This window comes from Juglans regia, chromosome 10, assembly GCF_001411555.2.
Source record: "Juglans regia cultivar Chandler chromosome 10, Walnut 2.0, whole genome shotgun sequence".
NCBI classification, from domain to species: Eukaryota; Viridiplantae; Streptophyta; class Magnoliopsida; order Fagales; family Juglandaceae; genus Juglans; species Juglans regia.
Genome location: NC_049910.1, coordinates 5,623,011 through 5,650,389, shown reverse-complemented (window position 1 = coordinate 5,650,389; position 27,379 = coordinate 5,623,011). Strand labels below are relative to the sequence as shown.

At 37.1% G+C, this 27,379-nt stretch overlaps 3 protein-coding genes across 4 annotated transcripts; 1 reads left to right on the top strand and 2 right to left on the bottom strand.

Annotated features, from left to right (window-relative positions):
* Window positions 1-2,433: 2,433 nt before the first annotated feature.
* On the top strand, window positions 2,434-5,920 carry LOC108995369 (probable aminotransferase ACS12). Its single transcript, XM_018970937.2, has 4 exons — window positions 2,434-2,960; window positions 3,072-3,206; window positions 4,240-4,400; window positions 4,540-5,920. The coding sequence occupies exons 1-4, from the start codon at window positions 2,586-2,588 to the stop codon at window positions 5,393-5,395; spliced, it is 1,527 nt and encodes a 508-aa protein (XP_018826482.1). The 5' UTR covers window positions 2,434-2,585; the 3' UTR covers window positions 5,396-5,920.
* A 7,500-nt stretch (window positions 5,921-13,420) lies between these two features.
* On the bottom strand, window positions 13,421-22,053 carry LOC108988947 (AT-hook motif nuclear-localized protein 3-like). 2 transcript variants are annotated; one of them, XM_035695005.1, is made up of 5 exons: window positions 21,282-22,053; window positions 19,406-19,488; window positions 18,787-18,918; window positions 15,576-15,737; window positions 13,421-14,033 (listed from the first exon to the last, which is right to left on the bottom strand). In XM_035695005.1, the coding sequence occupies exons 1-5, from the start codon at window positions 21,631-21,633 to the stop codon at window positions 13,818-13,820; spliced, it is 945 nt and encodes a 314-aa protein (XP_035550898.1). In that variant the 5' UTR covers window positions 21,634-22,053; the 3' UTR covers window positions 13,421-13,817. The 2 variants fall into 2 exon arrangements, with proteins under 2 accessions (XP_035550898.1, XP_018817915.1); XM_018962370.2 differs by having other exon boundaries at window positions 19,406-19,473.
* Window positions 22,054-22,516: 463 nt separating this feature from the next.
* LOC108988946 (65-kDa microtubule-associated protein 3-like) lies at window positions 22,517-27,378 on the bottom strand. The gene is made up of 13 exons (XM_018962369.2): window positions 27,215-27,378; window positions 26,954-27,040; window positions 26,605-26,811; window positions 25,788-26,039; window positions 25,461-25,670; window positions 25,213-25,368; window positions 24,938-25,097; window positions 24,706-24,857; window positions 24,520-24,607; window positions 24,100-24,173; window positions 23,932-24,006; window positions 23,553-23,844; window positions 22,517-23,353 (listed from the first exon to the last, which is right to left on the bottom strand). The coding sequence occupies exons 1-13, from the start codon at window positions 27,215-27,217 to the stop codon at window positions 22,875-22,877; spliced, it is 2,235 nt and encodes a 744-aa protein (XP_018817914.1). The 5' UTR covers window positions 27,218-27,378; the 3' UTR covers window positions 22,517-22,874.
* Between the last annotated feature and the right edge of the window lies 1 nt (window position 27,379).

Genomic DNA, 27,379 nt, shown 5'->3' with positions numbered 1-27,379 from the left:
TATTAATTTAATTAATTTTTTTGTATTAAATTATCTATCAAAAAAAGAAAAGAGAAAAAAAAAATTTCATAGTTCATATGGACCAAATCAGACTGATTGGATTGATAGCTAACGGTCCGGTCTGGGTAATGAATGGACCAGAATTTTTGATCCTTGACCTCAGACCAGACTGGACTGGACCGATTACACCCCTAAGTGGGTACTATTAGGCATCGTTTGGACGTTAAGATGAGATGAGATGATAAATTTGTGAATAGTAATGAATTATTTGAGTTAAGATATTTTATAAGATTTGGGAAATGAGTGAGAAAAAGTTGAATAAAAAAATTATAAAATTAAAATATTGTTAGAATATAATTTTTTTAATATAATTTTTGTTTTAAAATTTGAAAAAATTAAATTATTTTTTGTGTTTTATTTAAGGATTTGGAAAAATTATAATAATTAAATGAAAAAAATTAAAAATCTGAAATTAAAAATGATTTGTATTTATAATATTTGAACGTTGAAATGAGATATACGATAGAATGTTGTAATTGAAAATTTCAAACGGGGTTAAGAGCACTGGCATTTGACTAATCAAATGTCAGTGAAATTTAAAATATAGCTAAATTTTGTATAAATAACTTGCATTGGACTAACTAAAAACCTTTAGCTTAGACTTTGATTTACAATAACTCTAAAGGAATTTCTAAAGTTGGAGAGTCACTATTTATCCATCAAACCCATATTTTACTCACAAATAATCAACAAGACTTTATTAAATTTTTTTTAAAACTTTTATTAGTAAACAATGCTATATTATTTCTAGATTTTTCAGGAAATATTTTATGTAAACGAGATTATATTATATTGGATAATTAGGTTGATATAAAAAATAGTTAAAAAATAATAATTTTAAATAAAAATTAAATTATTAATTAATATATAAAATGCATTTATAAAATATAAAAAGAATTTATTTAAAAATATTATTATTAAAAATATTATATTATATTATATTATTATTTTAATTTTAAAATAAATAATCTAATATACATTAATATCTTCAATGGGTTTGACTTAAGCTAAAACCTAAACTTTTAACCAAATTTTAGATTTGTGAATGATTAGACTATGAGTAATTCTACTCATAGGCCCACTTAAATCTCCAACACCACACACCAGCTGAGCTGGTTTTTTTTTTTTCAAAACGATTCGTTTTGGAAGACTACTTCACGTTTTCGACCTTCTCCTCACGTTTTCAACCTTCTCGCCCAAATCTTCCCTTCGGATTCGCCCTTCCGCCGTTTCTTTACCAATACTAACTGAACATTGTAGTGGATGGCGTGGCTGAACAGAGTGTAGCTAAAAGAGAAGATGAGCATTTGCAAATGTCCATTGGAGGATATAAAACTCCAGCAAAATCAACTTTTTTAACAGAGTTCGTATCATTTGACTACTATTTGTACAAGAAAAACAATTACACTCATCTTCAAAAACATTTTACACCCTAATTATCAGATGATCTAATGTCCAAAAGTATCATCCACCCTACTAATTAGAGATCTAAATCAGCTAATCAAATTCCCCAGATTAACTGTCCATCCGTCACCGAATTCTGCAACTTTGTTCATTCAAATCATCCATTGCCAGGGTTCTCTTTCCCCATTACCTCAAGTTCCTCCACTTTGTATACCCTCAGAAAAAAAAATACAAGCCATTAAAAAATCTACACAACCTGAAATGATTCACTGCCGTGCCGTCTGAGATGATTCGGAGCTTCGGAGAGGACTCGGAAGACTCATGGGTTTCTGCGTGGTGTTTAGGGTTTTTGTGCTAAGGAGAAGACGAAGGACGTGGGTTTGGTTTCTGCGCAAAAGGAGAAGACGAAAGGTGTGGGTTTGGGTTTGGTTTTTGCGCTAAAGGAGAAGACGAACTTTCGTCGTGGGTTTGGTTTCTGCGCTGAAGGAGAAGACGATGGAGAAGACGAAGGGCGTGGATTTGGGTTTGGTTTTGGTTTCTGCGCTAAAGGAGAAGACGAAACTTCGTCGTGGGTTTGGTTTATGCTCTAAAGGAGAAGAAAAGAGAAGACGATGGAGAAGACGAAGGGCGTGGGTGGGTTTGGTTTCTGTGCTAAGGAGAAGGGCGTGGGTGGATTTGGATTCGAGCCGTTTCGTTGCAAAACCGTGACATGGCGGTCAAACCGGATTCGCCATATCACGGTGTGTGGTGTTGGTGAAAGAACCGGACTAAGTATAGACTTTTTCTTAGACTATTACCAATGCTTTAAGTTCCTGTTTAGATACATAAATGATTTTATCTCTTTATATCTTATCACATCTTATTTTATTATTATAATTTTTTTAAATTTTAAAATAATAATAATATTAAAAAAAATATTTTATTAAATTTTTAATTTTAATTTAAAAACACCTCATCCAATCTCATTCCATTATACGGTCTAAACGTTAAAACACCTCTCTCATCGACGTTTCATCTACCAAATACAACCAAACTTTCCACTCCGACGGACCACCCGAGACAGCATCCATTTCCGGCGGGCCGACCAGACCACGAATCCAGAATCCGCCGGGTCCACCGCCATGCGCCTCATAGTGCCTTTACAAGGCGTAGTTCAAGGCCGAGGCGGCCTTATCTTGGGCTCTCTTATCCCCTGCGCGCTGTTCTACTTCTTCCAGCTCTACGTTAAACGGCACCGTTCTCCTAAGTCCGGTTCGAACCATATTTCGCCGTCTCAGTCTTCTCCTAACCTCGCTGAGCTCCAACGCTCTTCTTCGAGGTCCAATTTGTCGAGCCGCGGGTCCATAGGCCGGGTCCAGGTCTCATCTAGAGCGAGCTCGATTGCGAAACCGAACGACTCGCCATATTATATCGGTTTGGATAAGGTTTCGGAGGATGCTTATAACAGGTTCGATAATCCGGATGGGGTTATCCAGTTAGGGTTGTCGGAAAACAGAGTGAGCTTTTTGCTCGTTTAGTTGATTTTTTAAAAAACTCCTTCTACTTTAATATCTTGGTGGTTTGGGTTTATGTTAATTACGTGTTTTTCCTTTTTTGGATGATTGTAGCTCTGTTTTGATTTAATTGAGAAATGGTTTTCGGAGAACGTGAAGGATTCAGTAATAGGAAGTGACGGCGGTGATTTGAGTATTAGTGGAATCGCGGCGTACCAACCTTTCGATGGATTAATGGAGTTAAAAGTGGTAAAATTTTATACCTCTATTCATTTCAAACAAAGAAAAGTGAAGATTTTACTTTTTGGGATTGTTGTAACTGATGCTATTTTGGCTTCAGTAGTAAATGAGTGTGAGACATTCAAGTGTTCTTTGTAAGTGATGATTGGTGCATTTAATTAGCTTGGATTTGCTCATTGTGAATTTAAGCCATTTTATCTATTCCTTTTTTTCTTTAAATTTGTAGTACACTCGTTATCATCTCCAGTGTCTTGTTTGAATCTAAGATTAAAAGCTGTTTAGAATTTTGTAACAGAAGATTTAAAAAGAAACGAGTAGATCCTACAGAATTGAATTTGAGTTTGCGTTTGGGTGCTGAGGTGATCTCGGATTATCTAAGTTGATTGGTGAATAACAGTGTTTTGTGGGTCCATTGAGATGTGTTTGAATGTATGACGTAGGTTGATATATGTTTAACTTTTTATGGGAAGTTGAAAAGGTAGCGAGTCCATTAATGATTGGTTTGAGATAGATTGAGATGGGTTTGACACCCAAACATAGATTGAGATGGGTTTGACACTCCATTAATATCCATGTTTTGTATTTGGATGGAAAATCATTTCCCTGTTTTGCTGATTTAGCCATTCCTATGCCCTTCACATGCCAAAAGAAAAAAAAAATAAAGGGAAGAAAGAAACGGAAAATTGAAGTCCATTATTCTGGTTGAGACGAGAGTGATTTTGTTTTGGTCCAATGCCGGTGCTGCACGAGGTAAACCCTTTCCCTACGATAAACCTAAACCCCACAGGTGAAAGTGGGGGATTGGATCACAGGTCTCTGGTAATAGCACTGGAAGACTTTCCACCGAGCTAGCTGGCATCTCCAGGAGTGAAGTTTTATTTTAGAGTTAGAATCTTAGTCCAGGTAGCTTTGAATAGTAAAGAACCAGTTTCTTGTTTATAATGGCTTCTGGTGTGATTAATATATTTAATTAATCTTATGAATTCTCTGAAGTTTGTGATGTTGCTATTTTTATTAATATGATTTTTTCTGTATGTTGCAGGCAATGGCAGGTTTCATGTCTCAGGTCATGGGACCAGCAGTCTCATTTGACCCTTCGCAGATGGTGTTGACCTGTGGGGCTACTCCTGCTATTGAGATACTTTGTTTCTGTCTGGCAGACCCGGGAAATGCATTTCTTGTACCCACGCCTTATTATTCTGGGTAATATCACATTCATGAAAACAGATATCGGTGAATAAGACCTACTCTTGAATCAATAAATAAACCAAACCCCTCCCCCCTGCTCTGAGTTTTCTATGCTCAAATCTACTGTGGAAGCTAATTAATAAATAATCTACAGCTTTGACAGGGATATAAGATGGCGCACTGGAGTGGAATTAATACCAGTTCACTGTCGCAACACTGACAACTTCATTATAAGTATCACATCTCTTGATCAAGCATATAATCAGGCAAGAAAACGAGGAGTAAAAGTTCGTGGGATTCTCCTCTCCAATCCTGGCAATCCTGTTGGCAACTTGCTACCTCGGGAAACACTTGACGATATTTTATACTTTTCCCAAGAGAAGAACATCCATATTATATCGGATGAAATATATGCTGGGTCTGTGTATGGAACTGAGGAGCACATAAGCATGGCTGAACTTCTCGACTCAGATGATATTGATAAAACAAGAATTCATATAGTATATGGTCTGTCGAAAGATCTCTCTCTTCCTGGATTTAGAGTTGGGGTGATCTATTCTTTTAATGACACTGTTTTGGTTGCTGCTAAAAGGTTAGCAAGGTTTTCTTCAATTTCTGCTCCAACCCAGAGGCTACTTACTTCAATGCTTTCAGATACCAGATTCACCCTGACATATATTAATACCAGCAAAAAGAGGATACAGAAAATGCACGATCTGTTTGTTGCAGGTTTGAAACAATTAGGGATCGAGTGTGCAATGAGTAGTGCTGGTTTCTATTGTTGGGCTAACATGAGTAAATTAATTCCCTCCTATAGTGAGAAAGGGGAACTTGAGTTATGGGAAATGCTGTTGAATATTGGTAAGATCAATGTAACTCCTGGGTCTGCTTTTCACTGCATAGAACCAGGATGGTTCAGATGTTGTTTTACTACTTTATCTGAAGAGGATATTCCTATAGTTATAGAAAGGATCCGGAAAGTTGCTGAAACTTGTAAATCTTCAAGCTGATGTGCTGTAGATTATTTTATATTCATTCTGACTGCCGTGGTAGAAATCGCTTTTTCAATAGTTCTTACATGGATAGCTTCTTACCAAAGTCGGTTACAAGTTTGAGTTCAGCTGCCTTCGAGTTCTCATTGAGTTTGAGAATTTAATACATTGCAGATTTAGTAAATTTTTTCATACTGTCTAGTCCCAGAAATGGGAACTATGATGAATTGGAAGAGAAACTGAATGGAGGGAACTAACTGCAGAGATGTTGGGCCACGAGGCAGATTGAATTATTGTCTATATCAGTTTCAGTCTTGGCAAGTGCTTCCTTTTCTTATACAATCCTTCAAATCAACTTGCCAGATTTGAAAATGCAGCATCTGAAAGCACTGTTCTTCGTCAATTCCTGTCTTGGTTGTATTCAGACGAGAATAGAAGTTTGTCTTCACATTCCTTATGCAACTAGAGATAAAGAATATTTGTTTTTGACATTTTGTATATTGTGGGGCCAAATGAAATCAGCTACATGTGTAGTTTTGCTCTCATTTTTCTGCATTTTAATTAATGTTTTTTTGATATGCAAGTATTAATGCTAGACAGTCATTGGTAAAACTTCCTGACCAATGTTGTTCTATAAATTTGCTAATGCCCGGATGTAGTTTCAGGAAGTGATGACAATTAGTGAGCTAATGCCCAGATATTGTTTCAAGTAAGTATTGATAATCACATGAATGGAAGCAAGAGTTGGAATTAATCCGCTAGATCTAATTTATGGCAAAGCCTGTCGGATATAGAGATTTTGCCATCACCAGTACCGCATGGAATCCATCATTGAACTATTGATGCAAGTTGGGTGGCCACTGGCCAGTATACATGGATCGACCTTCCATCACGTTCTTCTTCGGCTTCGGGTTTTCTCTGCAACGAGAATTAATTAAAGCGCTTTTCCCATACTCAACTTGGCTGTCCTTCCTTTTTGGCTCCCCGATCTCTCAATCTTGACAGCATCCTCGTCTCTTTAGCTTCGGTTTCTGCCACTGTTTCTGGTCTGTGCACAAATAGCGGCGTTAAAGATGGACTTATACAGCTCTTAATTTCTCAGCCAGAGTCTTGGGCTTCCTGATAGGCTTTTTTTCCTAAGCTTGATTATTTTTTTAAAAGTCCGTCTTTGACTTTGACGCCGCTATTTGAGCACAGGCTAAAAACGATGGCAGAAAGCGAAGCTAATAGCTATGGAAACGGGGATGAGAAAATAAATAAAGATGGGGAGGTTGCCGTATAAATAGCATGAAACCTACACAGCGTCTGAGCTATGGCAACGCACGAAAGACCTCAACGGCCAATACATCGAAGTTGCAGAAAATGGCACATCGATGATCATCACGACCCTCCTGATCACGTATGTCCAACACCCGACTTATCCAAAAGCGGCAAATCCGTCTTCTCCATCTCTCCTCTTCTTGTCAACACATGCAGAATTCAAACTAAGACGTGCAATGCTTACTTTCCTAGTTGGATTTGGATATTCTAAACTAAGATATATATATATATATATATATATATATATCTATCTATATACACACACTAGTAAGGGCAACGTACCAGTTGATAAAGAATATAAAGAAAAACTAAAAGAAAAAGTACAAAATAGTAAATGAGAAGGTGAAAAAAGAAATTTAAACAAAAATTGAACAAAACATATAAAGTGAAGAAAGAAGTATAGACTTTATATATAATTTAGTGTCTTAATTATTTAAGTATATAATTACAACAGTGAGAAGTTTAAGAAGATTAGATTTTGAGTGTTTATAACGTAGTTTGATTTATAGGATGCGCAGAGAGTACGTTAAATTTATTCTAGCCCAGTCATTCATGTTGATTCATTTATGCGCACAAGTACATAATCCATTCATTTTCTGAACTGTAGTTGTAATATTTGCTAAATATGGTAGTGCTCCTGTAATAATGAAAAATTATAAAGACATAATGCATTAAATATTCTACCTCGTCTGTTTGTTCGAAGAGATTAACAGTTGTACAATTCAATATTTCTTTTGTTATCAGTCCAAAGATAACAACTGCTATACATCTAGTATCTTCCTCTACTTCTAGATAGACTCGTCAGCTAGAATTAATGAGAATATTAGTAATTACGTAATTTTAACAATTATTATGTTATATTTATCATGTAAGGAAATATTATTTAAAATGATGAGATAAAATGATTTACCGTGGCTATGACTATGAGATGCTCATGTTTTTGCAATTATAGCACACAAATTTTTCGTTGTAGTTACAATTTGCACGGGACATGTAGTGGAACTTCAAGGTGAAGGAGATGTTGCTGATCTAGGCTGCGGGAGGCCTCCGGCGTCCCTTGAGATTAACTGCATGCATCGGTGGCTCATTGTGTATAGTAAATTTCAGATGTGGGTGATCCTGTGAGTTATCGCTTTTATATCAAAGCTCCACTCCCTCCTAAATCCTGCGTACTTTATTTATTTATTTACTTACACAAGTAAATTTATCAATTATCACTATCCTGCTCATTGCTAAAAAAAAATTATCGCCATCACTCAAAAATCAGAGAATTCAATAAAGAAATGAATTGCTATTGATATTTTGTCCCTCTCTCTTCAATGTCTACGTATTGAAAAATTGAAAATAACATTTCATTATTTTTACAGATTTTAATTGGATATTTTAATACGTCAAATTTATTTTAGGGTATTTATTGTATTATTTGGTATATTTTTTATTTTTTGCAATAAATAATCGCTTAAAGTAGGTGGAATTATGCCATATAAATGATAGCTCTTGAGAAGAAGAACAACCACATAAATGTTTTTTTTAAATAAATTTATAAATTTATATAATAAGTTAAATTTATTATTTTAAAATAAAAAATAAAAAATATATTATTTATAAATTATTTGGAAATACTTTCCCTCAATTTGTTAGGATGTTATTTAAGTTAACTGTTTCGTCACTTGGTGGGGGTCAAAATCACAATAGTTTCTACTATGCGTTGAAATGAATTAAGTGCAGGAAATAATTAATGTGGGCATGCATTATTTAGGTTGAATTAAAATCAAAGTGAAGAATATAAGATTTGGAGCAGATATTTCATTTTTTAAAAAAAATAAAAAATACCACATGTGACGCCTTGACGGAAACATAAGGAAATGCGAGAATCTTAATGTCGAGATGGTGACAACACGGATCACGCATCCTAACGATAAGTGCTAAGTGTGTGTACATGCAGAAAGTGTACAATAAAACCACAGCAAATAAATTAAATAAATCAACTAAGTACCATAATGTTAAATACAAGACTACCAAAATAAAAATATTACCGAAAATTATATAGTTATCCATGAAAATAAAGTAAAAAGCCAAATACATAGACAAAAGGGAAACAAATCCCATGATCCAAAAAGTGACCACATGTCACTCCTTGGGTGGAGCCGATCTCTCAGGCTCAACATCTTCATTTGCATCAAAATCAAAATCTACGGTTCCATAAAATAGAACTGCAGGATGTTGAATACCACGTGAGATACGAATCTCAGTAAGTAATCAACCAAAAACCCCAAGAGATAAAAATATATTAATACAACCAACAGGTATGCGTTTACATGATGAAACATGCATGAGGCCAAAACCATCATTTTCCCGAAAATGACCATTTTCCAATGCACGCCAAAAATCTCATTTGACCCAAAACATGCATTAAATACCATTCGCCATTTTCCCAGAAAACGACCCAAGCAAAAACTGATAATTTTCCCAGAAAATGGTACTCATATCTAAGGGTGTAAAATAGTTGGTCTGGACTGGAGAAACTGACCAGACCGATCGGTTCGGTCCGGACTGGACCGGATCGAAAAAATGCATGGTCGGTTTCAGTCCAATAAGTAGGGGAATTTTGGTCTTCGGTCCGGTCTCGGGGTGGAGATTTCTCGGACTGGACCGGACCGGACCGGACCGACCGAATTAAAAATAAATAAAAAAATATTTTATATATATTATTTATATAATAATTGTACAATTAACAATATAAAATTTTAAATATGTTATTAATACTTGTTAATATTCTATAAATTAATAATATTTTTTATATATCTTCATCTAACCTATCAGTATTAACAATATAAAATTTTAAATATGTTATTAACACTTGTTAATATTCTATGAATTAACTTATATATAATATCAATTAGTTAATTATATAGTAATTATATAAATTAATAATGTGATTTTCATCTAATTTATTATCATTGACCATATAAATTATTTTTTTTATTGAGTTTGTTACATAATCCACATTAATAAGTCAATTAATTTAATTTAATATTTTAAATAAATTTTTTTTATTAATTGATTTAAAAAAAAAAAACTAGGTCGGACCGATAACTACCGGTCCGGTCTGGTCCCTATGGGGGTGTTCAGTCTGGTCTGATCCGGAAAAATGATGGACCAAAAGTATTCGATCAATCGCCGGACCGGATCGGACCGACTGTTTTACACCCCTACTCGTATCCATTAAATCACAAACTGCCATTTTTTCCAAAAAATGGCATAATATATTCATTTATCAATCACTGTAGGCGGGACTACCACCATCCATGCTTACCACCATTCCTACCGCTAACAATGTAGGCGGGAATCAGAGGCAGGACTTATCACCATCCCTACCACGTGCACCATAAGCGGAGATCACAAGCTGGACTCTACCACCTTCTCTGCTTAGTGCTTAACACCATCCCTACAATTCATTTTCCTTTCAATCCATTCATTTCAAACATATCCAAAAATCATCTCTCACATGAAAACTCAGTTTTCATTCACAACACATGAGTATGCATGAAATGATGCGATGATGCCAAACACAACGTAAATGCACGCAAGCATAATTCAATTAAATAAACAACACATCCTCACATCCAACCGACCCCATACTCATCGGACTCAAAGTCTGACACAACCAACCAGACTGCATAAAATTTGTTAGTGCAAAAATATATTCAAATCTCACAAAGTTCTTTGGAAAATTACTTACAGTGATGAAATATAATTTTCGGAGGATCAATGAGGTGCAAGAGGTGGCGGTACAACAACATAACAATGTATTTTGGACTATGGTTATGGGTCTCAAAATGCCAAATTTTGAATATGAACAAACTAAGACTTATGATGGCTAGGGAAGGGCTTAGAGGTGTTGGTGAAACAAATGATGGTGGTGGTTTGGCTGAGGGTGGTGGCGTGGGTGGCGGTTGGAGGCCAAAATACCCAAATCAAAAAATGAGCTAGAGAGGCTTCAACGGTGGCGGATCGAAGCTAAGGTTGGGTGGTTTAGGTGGCTGGAGGGCCGATGGTGGTGTGGTGAAGAGATAGTGGCCCTGGAACAAAAAAGGGACGCACCTTGGATTCCCTCTTGGCGGTTAACGGTAGCACGATAGGGGTTGAGATTGGAAGGGGAGGGACGCCGACCAGAGGGGAAGAGAATGGGCGGGGTGGTGTTGGCCACGCCGGCGTGCGGCAACGCACCGAAGGGGAAGAAGAAATGGACGTGGGAGAGGGGAGGAGGGGTTGGCATGCGGGAAAAAGGAGCCTAGGGGAAAAAATGTACAAATACAGCTAGGCAGAACGGAAATTTGGGAATAGAAGCAGGGGCAAAATGGAAAGAAAAATTGTTAAACGAAAACACTGTTCATACTTCATTCGCACTTATATATATTGTAGATATATATATTTATCTATGAACGGTGCTACTCTACCGCTTAGAGTAGCCCGCTCCAAGTGACAGTTAGGCCAAATTGGCCTTTTCATTTTTTTTTAAATTTTTTTATTCACATTTTTTTATCATTTTAAAACATTTTTAAAAAATATAAAAAAAAATCAATACACAAATAGTCACTTCCTTAATTATTAAATATTAAGTAAAGAAACAAATAAAAAAAATTAAAATACATGAGGTGTCAAAATGAGGGGGCAAGTTGAATGGGCAAAGTGACATTTTTCATTTAATACGTCCTCAACGAATCTATTCTATGGTAGGAGACGTCTCATTTTTCTGCACGTTATTCTTCTTCAATATCTTTTTGTTTGTTGGAATGTCTTTATTTTTCGTAGTTCTTCTGGTTTTTTCTTGTTTTTCCTGAGTGTTAATGTCGTGTTTCGTATGCCTTTGAGTCGGGTTCCAGTAATTTGGGTCTTGAGTTTTTCACCTGCACACTTAATAAAACACGGAGAGTGGAAGGCCTTGGTGGAGGTCAGGAAGTCTCGGATTCTAAAGTTAGTAAATTTCCTTAGTAGTTTGTGTGTGAATTTTAGAATCAGAGAGAGTTCTTTGTACCTAGAGGTCGGCTTTTATACTAGGTTTATGAGTGGGGATAGCTCGTACCTGACTTCGGGAAGCCCATGTCCCTTCAACTGTTCGCTTAGTCAGAATCATTTAATGCGGCGTGACTTATGGGGCGGCGTCATTAATGCGACATAGAGTCTGGAGAGTGGCGTCATTAATGAGGTGTGGCTCCCTGACTGTTTTTATCCTGTAGACATTCATTGTTAAGCTCATCCATGCTTGCTGTTAGGAGATCAAGGAATCCCCATATTTCCTGCCCACCTACTTGTGCAGATTCTCGAGGGTAGGGTGTCATCGTAGAGGTGTCAGGGCCCTATCTGCCCCTACCGTCTACTTTCTCCACGCATGGGTTGCTTCGTTGTGAGTTTTGCTCGTGGGTTGAGTAATTTGTAGAGGCTCATTTTAGAAGAGGGTCGTTAGGCTTGGTTGAGCTTGGCCGGACTCTCTGACTTTCTTTTCTAGTGGTTGCTCGTGGGCTTGCTATACGGGTTGATGGGAGGGAAAATTCCCTTACACTGAGTTTCGTAGTTTTAAGCAAAAGGAACGTCGCTTGTGCCGGGGTTTCTAATGGCTACAGCACAGTCGGTCGACTCTGATCGCCGGTAACAATGGTAACCCTTTCCCAACTGAGTTTTGCTTTCTATTGATCAATGGCGTGAGTCTACCTTTTGCTGTCGAATGGGATGCAAATTATTATTTGCTTTTTGTATCAGAACATAAAATTGGAATTTTATTTCCAATGCTGTTTTGGAATTTAAGGGCGTGTCTTTTGCTTTCCCATCTTTTTATAGAAGCGCAATAAATGTTTAGGTCATGTCATTATCGTTCGTGTGCAATTTCGAACCTTTTATTTTATTTTTTATCTTCCCTTCTTCTTTTCCTTTAGAGAAAATCTTCTCATCAACCGGTTTAAATGTTTTACACCATACACCTTGTGTGGCATTTCGGTTCACTAACAAATAAAAAATAAAACCGATTCTACCAGCCAAATCATCTCTCACCCGAAGACTCCTCTCCTCCCCTCTTCTTTGTGAATGTTCATCTCTCTGTGCATAAAGTCATCCACTGAAACATCATTGGCCTTGGTGAAAATCAAAGTGAAAATCAAACCAACCCAAAATTGAGATCGAGGAGAGAGAGAGAGAGAGAGAGAGAGAGAGAGAGAGAGAGAGAGAGAGATTGAGAGAGAATACTTGGTGTGTGAGAGAGCTCTTGATGAGAGAGAGAGAAGTGAACTCAATGTGAGAGTGAAGGGGTGGGGGTTCGGTGAGGGAGAACTTGAGAAGAGAGAGCTTGATAAGAGAGTGGGGGTTCAATGAGAAAGAGCTTGAGGAGAGAGAGAGGTAAAAGAGAGAGAGAGCGCTTGAGGAGAGAGAGAGAGAGAGGGGTAGAAAAGTGTGAGAATTTAAGGAGAGAGAGATTGAAATCAGAGTGATGAGTATGACATAAAAAAAAAAAAAAAAGTTATAATGACTATGCAGGAGAAACTTCTATCACAGCAGGGATTTTGCGCAAATGCGTTTTTGTGTTAAAAGCAGAATACCCCTTAAAGCGGAAATTCTGCAGAACTTGCCCAAAACTGATATAACATTTCAACCCAACACAATTAACTTTAATAATACAGATCGCTGAAAAACAAAACAAAACAAAATTCAATCTCAGATACAAAGAACTAAATCAGAAAAATACAATGAGATACCAGGTTTCATACATCTATAAATGTTACACCAATGAGTGGACAACACTAGCAAATACATTATGAAGAAAATACATCATGACAACAGACACATGATAGGCCTAATCATTAGAAGTTCTACCTAATACCTATAGAGAGAGTAGACTTGTGGGGGTTAAAACCAACATTACATCGAATCCTAGTCTGTACTTTGTTCTCAGCAAATGGCGATCAAATTTATACCGGTGTCAAACAAATTTGAGTGAGCCTAAATGTTGTAGGGTTCAGGAAAAAAATCAAGACAATTAGGGTACAAGGAGTGAACATGATCAACAAGAAACCTTGCAAATCACTCAGCTGGGGCCTTTGGCGTAGAAGTCATGTCATCAGCCAAGCTCCTAAAGCCCTGAATGTGGGTTAAGAGAAGCTGAATTGTCTCCATGAAAGGCAGTAGAAGACGTGAGAACGGGCCTTTCTCTCCCATAGACTCCGTTTGTTTCTTCAGTAGAGAGAAGATTGGCATGAATAGGGGTCATAGTTGATGTAGACTCAATTCTTTGCTTCTTGGGCTTCTGTTCTTGCTGGTGCCCTGGTAGAAAACTGCCCACAATAACCTGATGCATTTAGACAGTACGTAAGAATAAAAAACACGACTCAAAGCTATGTTTGGTTGTCAATGGCATCTCAACTCAATTATTGATGGGACCAAATATTTTTTCAACTTCCCATAAAAAAGTTAAACTCATCTAAACCTATTTCATACATTCAAACACATATCTTAACTTATTTACATTAAGGGGATGCTTGAAAAATGAGATGAGATGAGAATTTTGTGAATAGTAATAAGATAGTTTGTAAATAGTAGTGAGATAGTTTGAGTTAAATATTTTTTAGATTTTGAAAAATGAGAGAGAAAAAGTTAAATAAAAAATATTATAAAGTTAAAATATTATCAGAATATAATTTTTTAATATAATTTTTATTTTGTGATTTAAAAATTTGAATTGTTTTTTATTTTTTGTTTGAAAAAGTTGTGATGATTAGTTTGAAAAAGTTGTAATGATTAGTTTGAAAGCATTTGTATTTGAGTGATATTTGGGAATGAGATGATATGAGATGAGATGATATGATAATTATTACCAAACATCTCCTACAACACATCTCAATGTAACTCACAAAACAATAATATTCACAGATCAACTCAGATCAACTAAGATCACCTAAACATCCAAATGCATCCTTCAATACTTTTTTTAAAATTTTTTTTAAGGGGGTTGGGGGTATGGGAGGAAAAGTATTTCACATACACACAAACACATTCATATGTGCCCTCCCCCGAAACTCTTTGAAATAAACTCTCTACTGAGCATCCTCCATGTTGAATCTGACATAAGGAGGGAGAAGCTCCTACCTTCCTTCCTTCCTTCCCCTTCTCTTCTACTCTGCTATCTCTTCTCACCACTCTCTCTCTCTCTTAAATTTTATTCTTCTCATTTTCAGTGGGAGTTTTGAAGGTAGATCTACCACTGCCCTTCCCTCTCTGCCACCCATGCGCCCCTCAACCAACCTGATCTACTATGAGTTGCCTGCCAACCAGCCATTCAACAGATGTGAGAGGATCACTCACAGCCCCATCATACGTCCAAATCTCCCTTCAAGAGTCCATTCTGACGTCCTTAATAAATGTTGGAGTGGTTCTCTCTTTTCTTTAACCAAGGGTGGGGGAAAGATGATTTCTATCGACCACCTCATCGCAATCCTTGTTAATGCACCCTCTTTCACTATAGATCTCATCTGCAGCAGACAATTATCAGCAGTCCAATTTTCAGACGACTTCATAAATTGCCATCAAGATGGAACTCTTCTTGGCCTTTTCATCAAGAAATTATAGCACTAGAGCATTTTGGATCCAATCCCGTTTAGTGTTTATTTCTTGAACTGTTTTGACTGGATTCGGGTGTTTGTTAGCATCCCACACCTGCTCCTTTTGTAGTTTTATTTTCTACTAATACCCTGTTATCTTGCTCAAAAAAGGAAAAGTAAACATAGCTACCTACATACATATGTACTATGTACATGCATGTACAGGCATGCACATGCATGAGTGACAAATTCATAGGCTGTCATAGGGCCACATAAAAAAGAAACAATTGTACCTGCACAGGGCCAGCAGCCACTAATAAACCAGCAAGTCCTCCCCCAACCACTCGACCATCTGGTCCAGCCAAAGAGACGCTCATCCCACCAGATCTACTTTTTGTCCCTCCATTCTCGGTAGGCAGAAATGATCCAGACAAAGAAAGTATCTCAAATCGACCCTGTAAAAATAACCAGAAAAGCTTGATGGTGTGACGAGATAAGATACGATAACAATCTCTAATCGACTAATCCAGCCCCCATCACATGTGAACATGAGACCTCCACCTTCAAAAGGAGGACAGTGAAATACCACTAGGCTACATTGCTGTTGATAAGCTAGCCAAAGTAAAAAGTGAAGGGTGGGGGTGGAATAATGACTTGAGTACTGTGTCCAGTCTTTTGATCGACAACAAACTTAGGCTTAGGCATGCAACTCAGTTCGCCGAGAGATAGCAGTAGCTTAAGTCAATAGGGGGAATATATAAGTCTTTCAGTTGAAGAATATCTCCAGGTGGAGCTTATCCTTGTTATTGTTCTCACATATCATATATATGACAACCATCTTCATGAAACGGAAAATTTTGCCAAAAAAAAATAAATCCCAAGTGAATTGCCTAGATTACATGAAACGAAAAGCCTTGAGGCAGTCGCAATCTTCTTTATACAAAAGATATTGTTCAAATCCGACCTTAATGAGCTGGAGCAGAAGTAGAGAATGGCTAAGTTGGGGAGAGAGAGAGAGAGAGATTTTCTCATTTTTGAAAGAGAACGGGAAAGACTTTATAAGCTGGGTCTAGAAATTTAATAACTTCGAATGCAGCCCCCCCATATTAAACCAGGCAGGCATATACAGTGCACTTGTGGCCAGGGGTGGAACTAGAATATATAACTTTGGGGTGGGGGGCAGAGACATAAAAACGATCTTTTTTATGGGGGCAAAATTAGTTTTCATAAAGCCTATCTTATAAAAAAGATCTTAAAAAAGTTAATTTTTAGGGTTTTTTTGGAATTTTGGGAAGCCAAAACAGTTCCACCCCCTGCTTGTGGCCTTTAAATAAGCAAGCTCAATGGATGATCAGTGTCTTTTAAATGAGTTCTAAACCTTATCCAAAAAAAAAAAAAAAAGAATTCTAAACCAAAGATTATCAGGGGATTATCAGATAAACCACCGATAGACAAAAAGGATCATCAGATAAACCATTTCCAATCATATATTAATAGTTCACAAGATTGGGATATACATGGAAAACCCTTCCAGACTATGATTTTGCTTTACTACAGAAAGTCAATTCATAATTTTCCCATAAACCCATGGAGACAAACTGCATGGTCAATATGACTATATTGAGTTGATAATAGTCACAAGAGCAGCATAGGTTTGGCAACTCTTTCCCCATATCCATGTCAACCAAGTCTTGAAGTAGTACATTTTTAAACCCAACCAATAAACAAAATTTGACCCATGAGCTGTGATCGAGATAACTTGAAGAGCATCCCCATGGTTGAATGACATAAGAAGACAAGGGTGAGAGTACCTAATTTGCATCAAATTTTCAGGAGATTACAGGTGAGGATATAAGTACATGTCTAAGAAACGTGGTTTTACCAATGTGGATTGGTGCTTTTTGTGCAAGAAAGATAGGAAATCAGTGGATCATCTTTTGTTACATTGTGAAGTGGCCTGGTGTTTATGGAATGAGATCCAAGGAGTGGTTTGGATTCATAGATGAGTTGAGATGGGTTGAGATGGTTTGTGAATGGTAGAATAAAAGTTGAATTATTTATTATATTTTGTGTGGAAATTTGGGAAAGTTGTTTTGAGATTTGAAAAAATTGAATTGTTTATTATATTTTGTGTGAAAATTTGAGAAAGTTGTAATGATGAGATGAGATGAGATGAGTTGAGATGGGTTACGAATACAAACGAGGCCTTAATCGGACTGGGGTGGCATGGGTTATGCCTGGAAGAGATATAGACATATTTAAGTGCTGGAAAATTATTAGGGGAAATGTCCACATTGCTGCTGTGTGGAGAATGATCCCTCATTGCATTATGTGGTGTTTGTGGATGGAGAGAAACAAAAGGTGCTTTGAAGACAAGGAACATTCTTTGGATGAGCTGAAGAGATTTTTTTTATATTACTGTACTCTCTTCGGCTTTGGCCATTACCTATAATGAGGACAATTTTCATGATTTGCTTGTATCTCTCACTAGTGCTTAGTGGTAATTAGGCATATTCGATATATACTCCCTGTATACTTGGGCTATGCCTTTTCCTATCAATAAGATTTTACTTTTACTTTTAAAAAAAAAAAAAAAGGCTCTCATCTATCTACTTTGGTGCATTTAGAGGAAAATGAATGACCGAAGTTTTGAAGGATCGGGAGCACTCTTTAGAAGAATCTAAGAACTTTTTTCTTGAAGACTTTATTTATGCGGGCCATTGTTATAGATTTTAATGGTCTCAATTTTCTTGGTTTCCTTGTACCCTTTTCTAGTTCCTAACTAGAAGTATTCTCTCGTATACTTAGCCTATGCCTATTTCGATATTAATAAATTATATCTACATACAATATATTTATTTAATAAATCTTTATATAAAAATTTAAATTTAATTTTTTATATTAGGGGAGGCAGAGCGGGGGGTGGGGCGGGGCCCTGCTGGGGTCAGCCCACCCCCCGCCCCCGCTGGGTATTCTCCCTGCGGGGTGGGGGCCCCTGCCCCTGCATGGGCGGTGCGGGGTAACCTGTCCGCCCATTCGGGAGCGGAGTGGACAGGGGGACCCCTAGCAACTAGATACTCTTTAATTACATATTGAAACTGTAGCAGTGAGGTATACATAAGATGGTCTGGGGTTTGGCTTTTAATTGTGTTTAGTTCTAAACGAGACAGTACGTGTCATGATTATCACACAGCCACGACTTGTGCATATGGTGGCAAGCAAATTACACATGGCACACAAATGACACGTCCAGTTCACAATGTAAGTGCCAAACATTATGAAAGTCATTCCTAGTGGCTTAAATATATCAATAATGTGGTGCTCATGCACATCAACAAAAATACAGTAGTCATGGAAAAACACTGAAATTCAAGATCTAAGGCTATATCAGCATTCACAAAATAGGTGCTCGAATGGAGCTGCATATAAAAGCATCCATTAGTACTTATAAACGTTGCATACAACTCATACCAAATCACTTGGAAGTTGGATATGGGACCATACCTCATATGTTAAGGTACCCCCTAGAGAAGTAGGTTGCCGAAGTGTAACATTAGAAATTGTACCATTTGCAGAAAGAATACATATAGCACGGGATTCTTGTTGGGAGAAGGACATAACCTTCATTGTAACATCCTGTAACAACCAGAAGGAATATAAGAAACGTAGAGAAGTCCAAGATAAATTAACACTAAATACTTGCAAAGTAGCAGATGAAGTCACCATAAAAATATTTCAAATAAGGAATTATCAATCATCTTACTTCTAGCATTCACACACACACACACACACACATACACACACACACACACACACACACACACACACACATACATAACAGTGATTTCACAAGCTTGATGTCATAAATTTTCGTAAGTATTTTGTAACAGTGTTGGCAACGGTTTCTACATAAGCTATATATTCATGTGTCTAGGAATAAGAAACTTTATGCCATTGATAAGACCTCCCATTTCAAACATGCTAGCTGGCACAAAACAATAGTTAGAACCACAGTCCAACAAATCCCTAATGATGAAATCAATCATTGGAAATTGGAAATTGGAAATTGGAAATTTAGTGACCAACACCAGGTTTCATTTCACATATATTTGTCAGGGCATACCTCACCAGCATTAACAGTGATCACATGGGGAGTAAAATTTGCACCAACAGAGTATGCAATTCTCTCACCTACAATACAAAATGCTGAAAAAAAATCAGTAAAACCACAATGGATCTCTCATTTTACTATTAATATAGATCTTAGCTCTTCAGATCTGGATCATTATTCACATAAAAAAAATCCAAAAATAGCAGCTAACCAAATTATGTTTCCATTTTTACTCATCAAAAATTACTTCTTCAATTTCATTTCCAATTTGATTAAAAAGCAAATGAGCATCTCATTTAGTTATCAATCTGATGAAGCAATTTGATTAACAAACAAATGAGTCTCTCATTTAGTTATCAATCCAATGAAGTTGGCAAAATGATAGGATCACAATTTAAGAAGTCTAATGAATGGAACACAGTATAAGATATAAGTAAGCCTGGATAAATGTTTCACAAACTAATCCAATGAAAAATTGAAAATGAGAAGACCAGCCACAAATAAGCTAGGAAAAAATAAAGATAAAAAAGATTTAATATTTCCTACCTCTCTTTCCTAATCATTCAGCTGGCTATAGTTGGTACTTCTATACTTCATGACAGAAAAATTTTGAAAATTTTCTTTTGGTAAATAAGAATGGTTTTGAAATTGACCGTCATTTGTCAAAGATTTTCTACCTAGAGTCCCATCAATTCTAGTTTCCAGTTGAAATACCCAATAGGATATTATGATAGCTTCTAAGAAGAATCTGGTCCAGATAACATATGCATGATAAAACTCATGATTAATAAGAAGTTTAGAATTGTTCACTTAATTTTGTGGGGGTATACTGGTCATTTTACAAATAGTAGTCTCCATTTCAATTAGTTATGGCTTTCAAATCAGTTTTACCTTTAAACTCAAGTTAGTACTTTGAATTAACCCTTTCAAAAGCTAATTTCAGATCGCACTGATTTTTCCTTTTGATAAGTACTAGGCCAGAAATTATATTAATTGTTTACAGTTGAATTATAACCCAATCTTTGAAGTATGGTTCAGAAAAGGCAAATTATATATTGCAATTATTCAAAAATAAATATTTCCCATTCATCATCTTTTCCACCAACTGCTACGTGGCAATCCCATATTATTTCCCAAAATTTAATCTGTCTGGGATTTTCATCAATCCCCTCTTCCTTCGTATTTCAGACAAGTTAGTGTGATTTTTCATACATCTTGTAATTCAGTCAGTGGGTCATTAAAATTTGATTACTAAGTGAAGACCAGTTCAATCTCGGTCACATTGGCTAAGTACTGGAATTCACCTACTCAACAACCTGGAAGCTTGTTTTCTCACCTATGCTATCTTCCCCTCAGAAAAGGCAAGAACTGTAATATTATAGTCAAAGGATAAAACTTCCCTTGTTTTACGGCAACCCCAACAAAACCCAACCCCTCTTACCGCTAACATTAATTCCAGATCTGACGGGGAATCTGAGATGAGGGTCCACTCGCAGACGCCAAATTTAAAACATATCCTCCTAAATTCCACACAGCTCAACTCGATTCCAACCCGACTATCAATCATTCACCACAAAACCAAACCGCTACCACTGGCGTTGATTTTCCACTTGATGTTGATCAAGGGTGACTAACAACCTTGTCACGGAATTTCAGACAGCTATGCCTCTTTCCGACCAACTACCAAGTAACCATCACAACAGATCATGATCTCAAATGTAACAGTAAAAACAAAGCCAACAGTTTCTAGAATTCAAGATTCTCCAACAGTTTCTAGAATTCAAGATTCTTTTTTTTTTACCTTCTATTGGCTTTTTTTTTTAAATTCATGATTCTTAAAAACGAAAATAATAACATTCAAATAGCGAGAACATGAACCGTTAATTACCTGAGCTGCGATACTCGTGCTTATGCGACTTCTTGACGGATTCGATGGGCCTCCCCCTACCCCGTTTCCAAGCTGAGAACTCCCCGGTAAGTGGTATCGAGGATGAAATCGGCATCGGAGACAATGCCAGCGATACGGCACCGTCGGGACCATACTTCCTTGGCCTGCCCCTCTTCTTCTTCATTCTCGTACCGGGCGTCGCCACACTCACCGGCGAGGCAGCCGTAGCCGCCATTGTGGGCCCCTCGCCTAATTGGGTCGGATTTTCGGTCCCTGGGCCTATCCGGTAGCTCTCTGGGACCTCATCAACTTTCACGCCAACCCCAGAACCAGAGCTCTCTTTCTCCTCCATAGATATATAATAATTAAAAACAGAAAACAAACCCAGAAACTTCCCAAAAGCTTAAAGCCCTAAAAACCTTAAACACACCGAAGCCTACCCATTAAAGACTCAAACTTTCCTAACTTAAAGAACAAAAAATGGGAAAACGAATGCATGAACTTCGGTCTTTTAAAAACCTTCTCAAAAACGTAAAACCCTCATTCAAGTGCAAAGAGATCAACGTCCAAGACTACAGTTTCCACTGCTGGGTTTGCTCTATGTGAAAGACACAGCTCTGTAGCTTAATTCTCCACCATTGCAAAGAATGCAGAGGAATTCAACGGTGGCGCCGAATTTCACAAAAAGATTGCGAGAATTACAGGGAAAAATCCCAACTTGAAGAACAAAAATTCTTGAAAAGTGATGGTTGAATTTAAGAGTTTTGCAGGCAAAAAGAGGAGAAATAAATAAAGTTGAAAATGAAAAATTAAACATATTAAATTAAATATGTAATTTAATACTGTGAATTTAATTAATAATTATTATTTTAATTGCAAAATTCAAAGTATAAATTTTGGTTAAGAAAATGGTTCACGTCCGTTTTGAATATATACAAAAGAATGATTTCAATAATTTGGGAAGAATTTTTTTTTTAATTTTAAATATGAAATTCTCAATTATATATTTAAAGCTTAAAAAAGAAATATTTCAAAGCTGTAAAGCTAACGTTATAGCCATTGCATTTCTCCACCTACTGACAACTTCATTGTCTTTCAGTTAAATTAAAGTTTGACTAAAGAAATTTAACTTGGAGCTAAATACCCACTCCTTTTGAGGAATCTACTGCTAATGCCACAGTAACTACATGATCTTCACTTTCATTTTCCTTCCTCTTCTTTCTCAAGCAAAGAAATTTATTTTTGTTCCAAGAGGATCACCTGCACCCATCATTCATTTTTTTCAATTATAAAATAATTCAGATATTAGTGTCCCAAAACAACTGAACTGCATGGACGAGGTTAATGCATCTCTCTCTCTCGACGCGACCAAGTCCACAGGACCACAACAAACCACCTGAACAGACAAGCTGGTCGGCGGTCGCGTCGAACAGAAGAGGACAAGTTCAACATTCAGTACTCGTAAACAATGTACATTAATCCGTAAAGCCAATTACAATTGACTTGGCCCATCCCAAAACACCAAAAAGAATGGTAGACATCTGATCTAAAAGCATGCTAAAACATATTCATTCAAGTCCACCTAAGAGCTTATCATACTTGCAGTATCATTGGCCTTGTGTGTGTTTTAGGAAGCACAAAACCAGCTCTCCTTTCCTCGAATGAATATTCAATTTCTTCTGGAATCAGTTCGACTACCTTGGCTCCAAAAGAGACCAGTGGTGCAGGAGCCGGAGTCGGGGCTGTCTGCATCGGAACTGACACAGTTGAAGGTGTTGTGGGGACACGAATCGGAAGTGACTTTGGCGTTTTGTTCTCTTCATCTGCCATTGAAGTTGTCTTGGAGGGAGTATTGAATTGCAGATTCTTGGTTGGAAGTGTCTTCTGCATCTTCTCGCTACGAGTCCTGTTTGGATCATCCAACAAGTTTGCCACGTTGGCCTTTGATGGTGCTGTCGAGATGATGGGTGAAAATGGTATCCGCATCATGGGTGACTCTCCTTCACGAACATTTCCATTTCCAAATGAGTGTTTTTTTACAGGGAGACCGGCAACATCCAAGCCTCTCCTACCTGCACAGTAATGATGAAAAAGGAAATAAGACAAACACTCCAACAAACAATCTAACTGAGTTTCGATGGTACCATAAAACATACCCAAACAAAGGATAAGCATAAATTATCCGTACACACAAAGAGCATCATTACCAAGTTCTTGGGGAAGAATAAAATTATGCATCTATTCCTCATAAAGTGAAGTATAAGAACCTACCTGCAGATAAAACAGAAATGCCATCATATTGAGGATTGAGTTGGTCAGGATTTTGGTGCATCCGGTCATTTTTCCTAATGGGGCGCGAGTGAGGAGTAGCTTTCGCAGATTGAAGCGGATCAGGTTTGGGAGTGTGAAGCATTGTTCCTCCAAGTGAAAGTCTTTTACTGCTTGCACCTCCGGTTGACATCCTGGGTGCTTTTTTTACACCCTGGGTCTTTGAAGGGCTGGGTTTTGACCCATAAAGTGCCTCTTGTTCTGCGATCAGTTGTCCCTGAAGTTTCTTCTGGTCCTGAAACAGAAATTTAATTCCACAGACAGTCAAACAGTCAGATAAAATTTCAGTAGGCATGTGATAGGGGATGACATAGATCCATACCCGCTGTCTACGACGTTCTTGTTCTTTCTCTTGCCGCACTAAAGTATACTCTTCAAGCATAGATAAGAGACGGATCTAGACAGCAGCATATTACAGCTAACCATTTCAATAAGTTGTCAAGTGAGACTAACTAATTAAACACTCATTACCTTCAGAGATAGTACTTACACCATCATATGTGAACTCAATGCCTCTTTCCTTCTCCCATGCCAGGGTTTTTGAAGCCAACGCATCAACCATTGCTGTATGCAAACCATGACAGATAAAAAATTTTAGTTACCAGCAATATATGCTGGGGGAACGGGAACTGGGTATGTAAAGAAACAGCAGCAATAGGTGGTCACAAAAAGGAAGCTGAACAAGACAATCAACAGAAATAACAAATTAAATGAGCAGAAAGATTATAACTATTATGATATATATATATATATAATATCTTTGCCTCTTGATCCAACTAATAACCTGAGGAATCAAAACCGCCAAATTGAACTGACACAAATGCGAACTCAAGATTCGGTTTGGTCTTGTCATGTTTGCTTCTTTAAGAGAGCCAAATTAAGGCTGCCAAACTATATGATCAGTGTATACCTGGAAGTTTGTTAACCAAAGAGCGAGCCTTCTCAGCACGCTTGAGAGTAAGATGAGCACCTCTTCCAGCATTGTATCGATTCTCATCCTGAACCACCAAAAAGTGATACATTAAGCAGAAGGATGTAGATGCAGAGAAAGAATATTGAATCTAAAGAGATGGTAAAAGTAGTTCAAGTGGTTCACCCTATTATACTCTTCAAGCCAACTCTCCTCATCACATGCAGCCAACCATTTCTCAACCTTTTCGAGTAGTTCTTTCCTGCTAAAAGCTTCCTCTTTAACATTAGCAATCTGAAGCTCAATTTGCTCAAGGAGACAAGCAGGGTCCACAACTCCTGCATCAAGACAGATGGTACAGACATTAAATACTCAGTATTAGCATCAGTGTGATCAAAACAATCATCAAGACATATACCAGATTCTATCGCGTCAATGACATCTTCCATTGTGCTATCTACTTCTGGAACCATATGCGTCTTTCTACAGAACTCCTCTAGCTCTGACCTCTTCTTCAGAACAAGCTCTTTCATTTTGCTCGACTTGAATTCTTCCAACCGAGATACTTCAGCCTCAACCTGCATGATTTGCTTGTTTATAAATTCTGAAGCAAATTCATCTACTTCTTTTTCGAACCAGACAAACCGAGGAACAAAAATCATATACAAAGCCATTTAAATATATATTACTCACGTGATTAATGAAGTCCATGGAGAGAGAATTTGGTTCAGTTATTTCATGTTCTGAAGCAGCTATGTTACAAGTAACATTCTGAAACATTTGTTGCTCTTCCATTGGTGTATCCATCAAATTCCAGAGCTCCAACATGGTAGTTGCAAGATCTTGGAGCTGCCAAACCATATAAAGATGCTCCTATCAGTCAAGGAAAAATAAATGTTTTAAATAAGATATACTCCATAGTAATTTGAACTATTATTTACCCTCTGCATTCTCTGTAGTTTAACCTCTCGCAATTTTTGTATCGCAGCAGCCAACTGCTCAATCGTACCATTACTTATATTCTTGGACCTTTCAGAGTCTCGTAAACTTGGATGAACCTCAGTTAGTATCTTCTTAGAATCCACACCAAGCACTGAGCAAAGCGAATTCAGGGCACACACATGTTCCTGAACCTGCCTCAGGCGATCACTCTACAGAAAGGAAAAGATCAAGTACGGCCAGCAAGTAAAGAGCACCATCCACTAGCGCAATGATAGGCAGCAACATAAATGAAATGGGAATGAGAAATTAATGAAATATAATTCAACCTTCTCCTTTTGAAGTTCATGCAGCTCTCTGTGCAACTCCTCAAGCTTTCTCAAAGACAAATCACTTTCATCCACTACCAACATGGATGAAATATACTCTGTGGATCCATAAATCTCGTTTGAGATCTTCTGTATCTGCTCTTGGACTTCTAGGAATTGATTTCTTCTCTCAGATTTCCTTTTCCGCATCTCCTCCAATTGTGGAAGAATTCTACTGAGCTCTTCCTTCAAGCTTCCAGTATTTTGAACAGACTGGAAAAAGAAGGCCCTCCGGGAGGATTAAATTGATGAGCTATAATCCCAACTTGAAAAGGTAGAGAAAGAAAATTCATATTTCCCAATAATGGGTCAGATTAAATATATATTTATATATATATACACACACACACATATTGTACAAGTTTTCTTCCTCCATGTTGTAATACTTGACAATAATTTGCATGTTATTCTTTCTAAGTTTCTAATTGGTACAAAAAATTGTGACGTTCCAAACTATCAAACCCAATGACCAACTTCACCTGTCATCTTCTGAACTTATATTTGCAATATCAATAGTTGTAATAGTCATCTTAATGAGTACAAGCATGCTAAAATCCAATTCTAATTTATGTTTTCATAGTTTCTCACAACTTTTAAAGAAGTTCATTTAACTTATTACTTATGCCCATTGCTTTCACCTTTTGGTTAATCAAAGTTGAAAAAAAAAGAAACAGTTTGTAATTTTTTGTCAGAAAACAAGCAAACACTAGTAACCACACATATAGTCATTCACAAAATAGCAGAGCCAGAATCCAATTGTATACTCATCATTGCAGACCTGCCTAATATGTACAGGTCGCTCCCCAGTTGCAGAACAGATGGCAGCCAATTCAGCTTCGGCATCAGCTATTGCCTGGCGTAGCTGAGCTCTAGATCGATTTGCAAGATCTACCTTTCTCCTGTATACTTCTAAACATTCTTTTTCAAGCTCAAGCAGCATTTTATCCCTATCAGCAACTGATTCACCAACTTCATCCCAAATAATCTGATGTTAAAGTAAACGGGAAAGATAAATCATTTTTAGCGAACTATATGCACAAGACAATTTCAAAACGAGTTGGTAATTGTAACAGAAGGAAAAGAAGAAAAAAAAAACTTATTGCATATTGAAAAGACTCCCAAAGAACCTGAAGTTCATATAGAAGGGATCCACATGTTGTTTCCACTTGCAGAAGTGGATCAGTTCGAGGATTAGACATATTAAGCAACAGCGCCTGCCAAGAAAAGTAACATACCCAAAAATGTTTAGAAATTACAATTCTAAATACTATAAAAACATCATGGTCAATCTAGGAGAAGAAAAGCGCGCAACAAAACCAGGGAACGAGAAGGAAAGTGAAATTAAATGATAAACTGAAACCCAAAGAGATAAATTCTTTATCCCCTACCATAACTGCAATTGAAACGGCCGTTAGATATGATCAAATTGTTTGGATGAGAAGAAAACGTGTTTCCTTGGGAAGTGTGTCGAGAATGGAAAGTTTTTTCACAGAGCGAGAGAGAGAAGTAGCCGTTTGAGCAAAAGAGACCGTTGAATGGGATTTTTTGTTTTG

Bases quoted from the DNA above. Each gene is read 5' to 3' on its own strand.
- LOC108995369 (XM_018970937.2), top strand. From the start codon at position 2,586: ATGCGCCTCATAGTGCCTTTACAAGGCGTAGTTCAAGGCCGAGGCGGC. The intron at 2,961-3,071 runs GTGAGCTTTTTG...GGATGATTGTAG, and splicing joins TAGGGTTGTCGGAAAACAGA to CTCTGTTTTGATTTAATTGA. The intron at 3,207-4,239 runs GTAAAATTTTAT...TGTATGTTGCAG, and splicing joins GATTAATGGAGTTAAAAGTG to GCAATGGCAGGTTTCATGTC.
- LOC108988947 (XM_035695005.1), bottom strand. From the start codon at position 21,633: ATGGAGGAGAAAGAGAGCTCTGGTTCTGGGGTTGGCGTGAAAGTTGAT. The intron at 15,738-18,786 runs GTATGGTCCCAT...TTATTTTTACAG, and splicing joins GGGGTACCTTAACATATGAG to GGTCGATTTGAGATACTTTC. The intron at 14,034-15,575 runs GTACAATTGTTT...TAAATGCATCAG, and splicing joins TGGCTGCTGGCCCTGTGCAG to GTTATTGTGGGCAGTTTTCT.
- LOC108988946 (XM_018962369.2), bottom strand. The intron at 24,608-24,705 runs GTGAACCACTTG...TTGGTGGTTCAG, and splicing joins GGCTTGAAGAGTATAATAGG to GATGAGAATCGATACAATGC. The intron at 24,174-24,519 runs GTATACACTGAT...GTTTGCATACAG, and splicing joins TTTGGTTAACAAACTTCCAG to CAATGGTTGATGCGTTGGCT.